This window comes from Camelus bactrianus, chromosome 8 (genome assembly GCF_048773025.1).
Source record: "Camelus bactrianus isolate YW-2024 breed Bactrian camel chromosome 8, ASM4877302v1, whole genome shotgun sequence".
NCBI classification, from domain to species: domain Eukaryota; kingdom Metazoa; phylum Chordata; class Mammalia; order Artiodactyla; family Camelidae; genus Camelus; species Camelus bactrianus.
Window position 1 is genome coordinate 26,515,538 of NC_133546.1, and position 11,707 is coordinate 26,527,244.

At 46.1% G+C, this 11,707-nt stretch overlaps 1 protein-coding gene across 2 annotated transcripts; it reads right to left on the reverse strand.

Moving 5' to 3' along the window:
• Positions 1-8,054: 8,054 nt before the first annotated feature.
• Positions 8,055-11,154, reverse strand: TCF21 (transcription factor 21). 2 transcript variants are annotated; one of them, XM_010965598.3, is made up of 3 exons: positions 10,325-11,154; positions 8,509-8,606; positions 8,055-8,409 (listed from the first exon to the last, which is right to left on the reverse strand). In XM_010965598.3, exons 1-2 carry the CDS (start codon positions 10,772-10,774, stop codon positions 8,517-8,519), a joined length of 540 nt encoding a protein of 179 aa, XP_010963900.1. In that variant the 5' UTR covers positions 10,775-11,154; the 3' UTR covers positions 8,055-8,409; positions 8,509-8,516. The 2 variants fall into 2 exon arrangements, with proteins under 2 accessions (XP_010963900.1, XP_010963897.1); XM_010965595.3 differs by having other exon boundaries at positions 8,055-8,606; positions 10,325-11,147.
• Positions 11,155-11,707: the final 553 nt, after the last annotated feature.

Below are 11,707 nucleotides of genomic sequence, written 5' to 3' on the forward strand. Positions count from 1 at the left end.
AGACTCTGAATAAGAAGAAGTTTTAGGAAAACCTTGATATGGAAAATTAATTGTAAAAATAGTCCCAAATCTCACACTTCTCTGTATCCATGTTCAGTGCAATGTGATTGCAGCTTTCCCCATCAAGATGTAGAATCTGTTTCTCCATCCCTTGAATCTAGGATGCTCTGTGAGTGGCATTAACCAATAAAATGCAGCTGAAGTGACATTATACAAGTTTTGAACCCAGGTCCAAGAAGCTTGTGAGTTTCTGTTCCCTTCCCAGTTGCCGTGAAAGCAAGTACAAGCTGGCCTACTGGATGATGAGAGATAGGTCGCCCTGTTACTCTCATCATCTCAGCCAGGAGCCAGCCTGCCATCAGACATGTGAGTGTGGCCATTGTTGACCAGCTAGCTCTTAGACAAATTGCCATCCAACCACAGTTACATAAGCAAGTTCAGCAAGAACAGAGGAGCCCTGTTCGGATCAGCAGAACTGTCCAACTGACAGCAATAACAAATTCTTACAGTATAAAGCCATTGGATTCTGAGGTAGTTTATTATATGACAAAAACTGATACATAATGGGTAGAAAAATCACAGATTTTAATGACAGTAAATAAATAATTTGGAATGAATTGGATTCTGAATATAAAACAGATTTTTGGATTAACTAATTTATTTTGCCTATGATTTGCTTTTTTGTATCCTTCCTGGTGATAGAGGATAAAAAGTATACTTATAAGTAAGTCTAAAAGAGATCTTTAAATAAATATAAAATAAAAATTATAATAGAAAAAGCTTCATGTCATGCTTTTATTGTAAATATTTTTTTCTTAGGGTGATAACCATCCTTCATTTGTTTTACCTTAGGGAGTCTCCTAGGTTCAAGGCAGGAGCTCATTTCAGTTTAATTAAATAGAAAAATTCTGTACTCAGCTTTCTGCCACTTGTCCACCATTTAACTTGCAGTGATTTACTTCCTCTCCCAGCATCTCAGTTGCCTTGTATGAAAAGCAAGCATGATAATATCTCCTGGTTAAGGTTGTTTTGAAGATAAAATATGATAGTGTATATGAATGAGCTCTGTATAATGCAAATGGATGAAGAAGATTAATGAAACTAAATCTACTCGACTTAGTATTTTCCTAGATACTCCCAACAATAGCATTGGCGTACAAGTGGTGGTGATTTTTCTCAATAAAATTATTCTATTCCATAAAACAGGTCATTGGTTGTATGAATGTATGTTTTCTTGATGCTGGTATCTCTACCCTCCTCCTGCATCACAAATACAGTGCTACCTGTGAACATGATCTTTTCCCAAACACGTTGCTCACCACTGGTGCAGCAGAATAAAACCAGGTGGCCCCTGTGCGGGCACCTCAGCCCTGATTGCATTAGATTACATTTGTAGCAAACAGATCTGGGATTCTTGTCTCACCCTGAGCCTCCTTCTCAAAAAACCTTCCCCAGCCATCAGCCAACCTGTCCACCCATCCCCAGCCAACCACAGCTGATGGGACAAAAGGCATACAACTGATCTGAGGAATTTCATCAGAGCCACTTAGAACAAGCCTACAATAGTCCATACGGATATTACTTACTATAAGAATTCCAATTAAGAGGTGCTGAGACTAAAATTTCAGATAGCGAAGTCTGCAACTACATGTTCTTATACAATTGGGATCATAGTCAGCAACCTAACAAACCAGTCCCATCTGAAACAGACAGTTCAGAGGGAGTAGAAAGTAAGTCAGTGCAGAGAATCAAAGGAGAAAGCACAGAAGACTGGCAGAGAAAGCAGAGATAAGAGACCAGAGAGCCCCAGAGAGAGAGGAAGGGAGTTTTACTCCTGGCTTTCAGTTTCCCAATAGATTTTCCCAACTGTTTATTTTCTGCCTGGAGATGTCAGCCAGATTCCTTGGACTATCTTTACAATGCCTCATTCCGCTTTTTATTTGAGCCAATTTTAAGGGAATTTTGTTCCTTGTAACCAAATGTCCCTATTGGTTTAAAAAAATTCCCCTGGGTTTAGAGATGTCTTGGATTTCTTTTTAGTCCTTGATGGGAAGAGAAAGAATGCTTGTTAAGAAAAAAAAAAAAAAGATAGTGGAAGGAGCTATTGAACGGGTGACAGATGCCTGAAAATAAGAGATTAGAGGGCAGCAGAAGATTGTGGGATTCCCATAAAGTGCAAAAGAAGAAAAAAAATTCTAAAAAGATTCATTAGTGAATAATCCCAGGAACCTAGCAGAAAAGTTTAGAGGTGACTGGACCCCAGCGATAAGAAGAATACTGAAGGGAGATACGCACTGTTTTGAAAGACACCGTACTTAATATAGACCTTTTCTTGAGGGCTAAAGGGGGAATCCACGTGTAGAGAGGACCAATATTTCAGGTTAATTTCCCTTCAGCAGAATTGATGGTGATTTTTTTCATTATAGATTTATTTTTATTATAGAATAAGTGTCTATTACTAAATTCTAAAATTAAAATTAGATTGTATATTTATAGCAACACAACATGAACTTACCTAGAAGACAGAGGTAGTTTTAAGAAGCTTATTATTAAGCTTTGTACACTCAGTCCTCTTCATTATTTACCATGTGCCTGTCATTGTGCTAGGGGCTGGGAAACCAAGGTGAACCAGCCAGACATGCTCCCTGCCCTCATGGAGCTACTGAAGATAAATATAAACTGAGTAAAGAAACAAAGAAATAATGAGGAGAGGGTGTAGCTCAGTGGTAGAGAGCATGAGGTCCTGGGTTCAATCCCCAGTACCTCCATTAAAAAAAAAAACTGAATGAAAAAAATTATGATTACTTATTAATCAGGTTATAAGCACTAAAATAGAGTGGGATCCAGTGAAGATAAGGTGATGAGATCTCACTAAAGAAATACAAGACCTGAATGATAATCTATTTTAATTATACTCAAAACAACCTGAAGCGATTAGATTATCACAAGAATTCAATAATGCTATATAATAATTACTATTCTATTTAATAATTGCTATTCACTAGATATTTATTTAGGGGAAATGCATATCATTCTTTTAGGCACTTTTATACCTTAATGACCAGAAGAAGGGGAGAAGAGAGGGAAAAAAACCAATATTAATTAGTGCCTGTCACATAACCAGACATAACCACATACATTATCTTACTAAAGTGGTCATCATTATACCCATTTTTCAGATGGAAGAGCCAAGGTCTTAAATGGTCAAATTTCTTGTGCAAGGGCTCAGTCAAAAGCTCTTTCCAGTACACCATCCACTAGATATAGATTTAACCTATGTCTGTAAAAGGCAACAAATTACTTCCTTATTATCCACTGGATTAATTTTAAAATAAGGTCTTTTTAGTCTTGTAGTCTACATTATAGTCTCAAATTAACATCACTCTTCCACCTTTTCAGCTAATGATTCTGACCTAAGGGCCATATAAATTCAAAACTTCTAATGTCATCTTCTACAGAAAGGGAAAGAACAGACTTCATCTGAGTGGGCGGGGGGCGGGGAGCGCAGTTCAAACATCCCATCCCGTTTATGCCATCGGGTCCCAACACGTTTGCTTGCTTTATTCTTTTCTCAAATGTGCACACAGACTTCAAATAAGAGGTTCAATTTCAATTTGACCGTGGCAACAGCCCTACCGTCAATTTCTTTGCCTCGTTTGCCCTCTATCTTATCTACTTCACGGTAGCCTCAGAGAGTTAATGATTCACTCACGATTCAACATTTATTGAGGTATCAGGCACTACGCTGAGTGCTGGGTACAAGGATGCGGTGGTGTTGCCTGGAGGAGTCTGGTCTCATAACTCGATGACATTCTGAACTGTTCCCTCCGCCCTTTCCACCACTTTCTCCTCGCTCTGTCCTGGGAAGGGATCTTTAGCCTTGTCCTCGGGGTGGTTAATCTTTCCGTGAACGGGCTGGAGGGTGGGCCAGCTGAGGCTGCCAGATCCGAAGATCAAAGGCGCCTGGAGCCTAGACGCCTGGAGGAAGCCAGCCGGGCTCTTAAGAATGCCGCTGGCACCCCGCAAGCTTCCAAGGGCATGGCCAGAATTTGGAGAAAAGGATGCAAAGCTAAGAAAGGAAGTTCGACTCGCCAGCTGGGTGGGGACCACTCCTGTCCTTGCTGGCTGAGCTGGGTTATTATCCTAGAACCTTCCCTGAGCGGTGTCTCCGCGCGGGACGGGTCCGCCTTGGCACACGCTCTCAGCTGTTTCGGAGGCGGCGCCCGGAAAGTGATGTGGACGCTTGAAGCGGTGTAGGCTGGAGCTCGGTACTCGGAGCCTCCATTCTTCTCCCCCTGCATACTTCCAGAAACTCGTCTCCCGGATAGAAAAGCCGCGGAGGAGCCGTTCCCTACTCCGCCTCTTGGCTCGGGTCCCTCACCTGCCCGCAAGCTCCGTCTGGCAATCACCCCGCCGCACTCCACCCCAGGCCGACTTCCCACCAGCCGGAAGCACAGGTCCCCACCCCAGAGCAAACCCACCTACTCCCCCTGGAGTGAAGGGGCAATCTTTGCAGACCTGGTGCCCAACCGAGAAGTGGCAGGGGTTACGAGTGCCAGGTGCCCAGATTTCTCTCCCCCTGAGGGGTCGCAACGGAGCCAACAGCAGCTGGGCCCTAATCCATCCAGGTCTTTACTTCATCACCCGATGACTGAAATCTCTTTGAAGGCCCAAGAGGAGCGCGTACATACTTCCATAAGGGTCGCGCAAATCTTTTATTTTCAGAAGACGAATGGTTTGCTGTCCTGACTGGTACTTAAGCTTTAATAATACACTATGCCATCATGGAGTGAATAGGAAAGTAAATGAAACTGGAGTTCAGAACATGCAACCTCAAGAAAAAATAATTCCCCAATATTTTCTTTCCTCTGCCTTAATGTCTTTGTTTATCTAATGAGAGAGATCCTCAAACAGTGATTCTTGGTGTGTGATTTCCAGACCAGCAACATCATCATCTCTGGGGAACTTGTTAGAAGTGGAAATTTTAGGGCCCCACCCCAGATCTCTTGATCTGTAATACAGGTGGGTGGAGCCCAACAATCTATTTCCAGGAGCTGTCCAGGTGATTCCGACACAGCTGGAGAACCACTGGCTTAAAAGCCTCCCTGGGCAGTATTTCCCATTAATTGCTAAGTATAACAGTAACTATCGACATTGTTTACTTCTTTTAGAAAGAAGTCTCTGATGTGACAGTGGGAAAACCTGCAGGAAGCACAATGAGTTGCCTGTGCAAAGTCATACAGGCGATTACAACATGAGAGGGAGAGAGAGAGGGAGAGAAAAGGGACTTCTCCGGCTACAGTCCACTTTCAATATCTGTCTCTTCTCCTGAGAACTCGCAGACATGCTTATTTGAGACATATCATTTTCCTTCCAGGCTTCTGCAACTTGCTTCGGTCATTCTCCTGGTTCTTTCTGAAAGCACCTTCTAAGATAGTTTTGATAACGAAGAGGTTACAGACAGGGCAGTCTCCAACCCTTACTCACCCCTAACTACCTGGCTTGTAGTAAAAGGGGTCCCCTACTCCCCCAGCTGCTGCTTGCTGCCTATTGAAATGTAGACATACCAAGTACCTGGCATGATAGCCTGCAGTCACAACTGAGGGGCAGAAGAGCACCAGACACTGGGAGGTAGGGCGTAGTGGGTGTGGCAGTGCTGACGATCTGGTGGAAGAGAAGGGCCCATGGGAAGGAGAGATGTTTAGACTGTGGACGTGTGTGTGGAGGGGTGTGGGACCATCACAGTGCCACCTTCTGGGACTAGTGGGAGCCACCACCCAGTCATTCCCACCATGTTGCTGGCTCTTTTCAGTGGACAGCCCTTGGGTCCCCAAGTGTACCCAGGCCCGAAGGCTGAGGCCCCTGTGCTCAGGGCTTCCTGACAGCCAGGCACCAGTGTAGTCCTATTTACTGGTCCCCAACACTGTTTTTGCTCTCTGAATGTTTCTGGATTCTGGATTTCTAGGAAATAGTCATGTTGGTAGAAAGCTCTGGACAAATTTGGAGAACATTGAGAGGGGATAAATGTGTGTGTGTGTGTGTGAGAGAGAGAGAGAGAGAGAGAGAGAGAGAGAGAGAGAGAGAGAGAGAGAGAGAGAGAGAGAGAGAGAGAGAGATTGTAACTTTCAACATTGCATCGAAGACATGTTCTGATTCCTGCAACAAAAAGACCATCTCCTGTGTGTTATCAACACACCCTTTTGAGCTTCCTGCCTGAACAGTTTCAGGTCCGGTGTGTATAGACAGCTTACCGCCAGCCACTTAGTTAAAGTGACCAATATTTGCACGGATCTTTTCCTTTACAAAGCAGTTGCCAAAATATGATTTCCTTTAAGCCCCACTAAGGCTTTGTGAGGCACAAGACGAAAAGAGTGAGTATGATTATTATTATGATTATAATCACATTTATCCCCACTTTTGGACCTAAACCTTTTCAGGAGAAAACTAGTCGCACAACTAGGGCTTAACCTGCGCGTCTTGCATACACAGATTCAGGCCTCACGCTGAAAGCACAGGCTGCAGACTGTCGGTGGGAGGCAGGAGGACTTTTTTTTTTTTTTTAGCAAATCCATTTGCGGTTAAGGGTCGACCCAGAATGATCAAGCAGAAGTTTCTTCTCTAGGGGGTGCTCAGAATTTTGAGCATTTGTTTGTAAAAACGTCAGTGGGAGCTTGGAAAATTTGCTGAACGTAAATTGCAGACAACTGAATCTTTCTCGTACTCATCTCGGACTTGAGCTCCGGATCGTCGAGGCGAGGCACTGTCCCCCGGGTAGAATTTGGGAAAGATGGAGGTGGCAGCCGTAGCTTAGAATGCTCTCTTGAAGGTCAAGTCGGGGAAGGGGGTGGGGGATTAGTAGAGAAGACCGACGCCCTGAGCGGTCCTCCGACCGGGCTGCAAACCACAAGCACGTGGATAGGAGTTACCGGTGTTCCTAGCTCTTGGAGGATGGTAATGTGGTAACTACCCTCGGCAGAGACCATTCCTCCCTCACTGTGGTTCCCCGGGTCAAGACAGGCATCGCCTGCTCCTTCCCTGCTGGCCTGGCTGAGGGCTCCACCCCCTGAGCGGCCTTTGGGGTTGGTTGGAGGTAAGTGCAGGAGCGGGGGAGCTCTTCCTCCAGGTACCAAACTGAGACAAGAAAAAGGGGGAAAAATCTAAAAGAAAGAGCAAATGAAGCGGAAGTTTCAAGGCCCTCTGCGAGGAATAACAGTATAAATAACCGAAGACGTCTTGTAAACACTGCGGTCATAACCCCGAACATTAAACAGCCCCGGTGGCATCTGGCGCATCGGCCGCCGCGGGCTGCGCTGGGGCAGCGAGGGAACCCGGTCCCAGGCTCCTCGGACTCGCCTCTCTGTTTATCTCAACTTAATCTTCCCCAACGAGCTGTTCCGTAGCCTGGAAGATGTTTAAATTAAAATCCAGTCCTCCGGAAGTTGTGGAGGGGAGCTGAACGCACTAGCTAACGTAACCGAAAGGCAGGCATGTGCGTTACTAAAAGTAATTTATCAATTATTAATAAATATATGGTATAGGTTGCAGCCCTTTGAAAATCATAAAACACATTCCAAAGGGATGGAATTTACATTTTTCACAGTACCCATTATTTCTTCACTAGTTTGTAATAAAGCTTGCTTGGGCTCTTGTCCGCGCCTGTTAAGTTATAGACTGTGGGGTTTACCTTCCTGCTGGTGTCAGCAATTAGACTGTGAAATACCTGAAAATCAAGATTTTCCTTTTCTGCTGTGTTTTTCTCTTAAAATGTGTAACTGTTAATGACTTTAATCCTACCCTTTCTTTGTTTACAGTTACATCATTTCTAATTGTCTTGAAAGTAACCTACAAATCCGAGAGACCAGTTTCTTTTTGAGGTTTCAGTGCAAAATATGGTCCACACCTTCATGGTGGAAATCGCACTGAATCATTTTCTACCTCTAGAAGTTTGGATAGAGGTTCAAAAGAACAACTTTATTATCTAGCTCCCCCATAGCTCCCACCTTTCTCTTCCAAATATCTATATATATTTTAAAAATCACACCAAATATCAGGGCTTTTAGCAACATAAAGGAAGATTTATTTTTGAAAGTAGCAAAACTTGTTTGAAAAAAATATATTTTTAAATGAATTACTTTATAAATGTGACTGTCAAAGTCAGCTATTCTATGATCTACATTTTACAACGTATTATACAAAAGATACACATTGATAGGCTCTTATTATCTATTTATATATTTATAATTACATATTGCACTTGGACCAGCAAGGCTCGCAGAATCATTCACGGTAGAAGTTAATAAAGTTAAATAGATGGGAATCGTTGTAAGTACAGTTGATGTCCTCTGGTTTGGAAACGAATCTCCTCGTCGCTGCAAAGTGTTCTCGCGGGGTGGGACAGGGAGAGGAGCGCTGCAAGGGGAAAGCAGAGACAGAGAGCAGGGAGGGCAAGGGTCGTCTGCCTTCCCGGGGCCCGCTCCCCCTGGGAGCGCGCCTTTCCCAGACTCGCACCTCCAAGGTCAGGACGCCGTGGTTCCACATAAGCGACTCGCGGTCACCACTTCTTTCAGGTCACTCTCGGGTTTCCCGGCCACCATAAAGGGCCACGTCTGCAGGGGAGAAGAGGGTGGAGGTAAGTGGCCTTGGAGGAGGGGTGGGGCGGGTTGGGAGCCTGAGACCAAAGGAGAGGGCGCGGTGGGAGCAGGCAGTGATTTGGAGACACCCGTTATCTCTGCAGTTTCCTCGTTGTCCTAGTGAGCCCTGTGGCTGGATAAAGCAAAGAGCAGCGTTGACGCCAAGTCACAGCTCGAGCTGGTGGAGCAGAGAGAGGCTGGAACTGAAACCCAAGAGAGGAGACCCTTGGAAAAGCCAGAGTGGCTCCCACCTTCGGCACAGCCCAGCGGAGGCAGATGCCACCGTGAGCCCGAGCAGGGAAGACGGGAAGGATCTCGCGCCACTGGGCACAGGGTTCCAGGTGAAGCGCCCTTCTGGCCCTTCTTCTGAGGCAGTGGTCAGGCTTCCCAGCCATGTCTCCACATCTAACTTTCGTTTCCTCCATCACAAAGGAGGGCTGGAACCACCGTTTCTAAATTAATTGCTAGCTCTTCAAAACAAATAGTGCTAATAAAAGAATATACTCGCGTATTTTAAGATCCTCTTCCCACTGGACTGAGCGAGCATAGCTTTCTCTTCCCTTCTCCGTGATGTTTATAACAAAGTTCACTTAAGTTTCTTATTCAAAGATGAAAGCAGCAGAGGCAGCTGGGGATGAAGACACTACTCTCATTTCAGTTACAGATTTTAAAAAGCTGTTAACTTGTTAGAAAAAAAGAAACTGACTCTTAATTGGAGAGAAAAATATTTTTGATAGCAAAATGTGGTTTTGCATCCCCCTCCTGCCCCCAGTCCCTGAAACCAATTCAGGGAGAAGACAATTCAAGCCTTCAAACCTCTCTCACTAGTGCTGGCCGATAAGACCACTTTCAAGAGGAAAGCCTCTCCTTCTTATCATACATAAACAGAAGGGTAGTTAGTTGTTGTTTTTCTTTAGAGCCTGGAAGTTTTAAAATTAAGTCAAGTGGAAAAGGGAATTAAAATATATTTCTTAAACAGTAAGATGCATTTGAGAAAAATGTTAGGCTCAGTGAACGTGACTTTTTAAGATAAAAAGTTACATGTTCTTAAATTTTGAGGTGAAGTGACCTATTTTAATATTATTTATTACAGTAATATTCGTGAGGATGTACTGATCGTGTTGATATTTTCTAGACCTTCTGGGATTCGAAAATATTAATCCACCTTTAAGAAAAGCGCAGAATATTGAAGTAGTTGGGAGTTTATTGTACAATTATGGGGTAGCATGAATGTGTTCATATCTAATGGTCCTATATATCTTGGAAAAGAAGGAGTCGGGTGTTTTTATTTACAAGAATTAGAGGGGCAAATCAAGTTCTACACTTCAGCTAAAAGAATAAAGGGATTCACAAAATACCTCCTCAGCCCGCAGCATCTTGTCCGTGTTCTCTCTGTCACGCACTAGCCCAGAAGGCGCTGGCGCGAGTGTGAGGGATCCCTCCTCTGCCAGCTCAATACGCTTGCAAACTCCTAATTGGGCTGCCACGTCAAACCCTCGCATAAATCACCGCATTCCGGCGGCTTGTGAGGCTGAGAGCGAGGGCCGGGTGGGGATCGCCTGCACTGGTCCCCTAGAGGCACTGGCTGCGGTGGCAGAGACTCGTGGGTCCCAGCCCGGAGCGCACACTCACAGCGGGGATCCACTGCGGGCGCTCTGGCCCCCGGGACGCCGCAGCGGCACCGGAGAACTTACCAGGTTGACCGGATGAATATAACCGTTCTCGTACTTGTCGTTAGCCAGGATCTGCCTCAAGTGGGCGATGTAGCTGGACGCCAGCCTGAGCGTATCCAGCTTGGAGAGCTTGGTGTCCGGGGGCACCCAGGGCAGCGTGGTCTTGAGCCTGGAGAAGGCCTTGCTCAGCACCCGCATCCGGGCCCGCTCGCGGGCATTGGCCGCGTTGCGCTGGACCTGCTTCCCCTCTTGGCTGACCCCGCTCAGGGGGCTCTTCTTGGTGGGCGCCTTCCTCCTCTTGCCCAGGCCGCCGCGGCCCTTCTGGGGAGACCCGGTCTCACAGTTGGAGCTCTCCTCGGTGCTCTCGTTGGAAGTCACAAACTCCTTGTTCGAGTCCATTTTCAGCCCATCGCAGTCCAGCATCTCCACCTCTTGAAGGTCCTCCACATCGCTGAGGGAGCCGGTGGACATGTTTGGGGGAGAGGATGAGAGGGAAGGGAGAGAGGAGAGAGACCCCGAAACCAACGGACCCCCCCGAATATGGAGTGAGGAGCGGCCACCTCGGTTTGGGAGCTGGAGCTGGGGGTCTGGCTGGGTCTCACACCCCTTTCCTCGTCGCAGAGTTGTGAGAAGGAGCCGCGAGGGCTTCTGCGGGCAGGAAACCGACGCTCTGTTTCCCCACCCCCGGAGTCGTGGCCTTAGAGGAGTGTGAGAGAGCGCTGAGGAATTTGGTGGACACTAGGAATTTATCTGGGGAATCGAGAGGCGGATCCTTGCAGCCCAGGGGAGGGGCCTGCCGGGCCCCAGCTACGGTCTTAGACCCCTTTCACAACCGGAGGGAAACTCTCACGCAAAGCCCCTGATTTCCAAGTTGTAATGTAAATCAAGTCAATTGCAGGACGCAAATATCGGTCACCTACTTGCACTCCGGGCCGGCGGGGAGGAGCAGGCCCCACCCACAGCCCCTTCCCGGGGCCCATCTCCCAAGGCCTGCTTTCCCTCTTAAGAGGTCATAGCCGGTGATTACTGAGAACTTTAGGAAAATGACCACAACCTTTTGCTCTTTTTGGGCCTTCCACCCACACATCTCACTAGCAGTCCCTGGTCCCTCTTTCCCCAGAAAACATCAATTAAAATCCAGGCAAGGATCAACCGCCTACCGCCAACACCCTATATAAGAAGACTCTGGCTTTTCCCAGGTACCTTCCCACCTTAACTGAGGTGAATTAAAACAAGAAGAGCTTCATAGGACCTTTAGGGTGATGGCAGAGAAAGCACCAAAAAATCCATCTGCACCTGGTGACTTTAAAGATATCAAGGAACTGCCTGTGTGTACACAGACAGACCAGATCATTGCACACTCACACACAACCACACACAGTTTAGGGGAGTGCGGGGAGTGAA

Bases quoted from the DNA above. Each gene is read 5' to 3' on its own strand.
- TCF21 (XM_010965598.3), bottom strand. From the start codon at position 10,774: ATGTCCACCGGCTCCCTCAGCGATGTGGAGGACCTTCAAGAGGTGGAG. The intron at 8,607-10,324 runs GTAAGTTCTCCG...TCTCCCCTGCAG, and splicing joins ATATTCATCCGGTCAACCTG to ACGTGGCCCTTTATGGTGGC.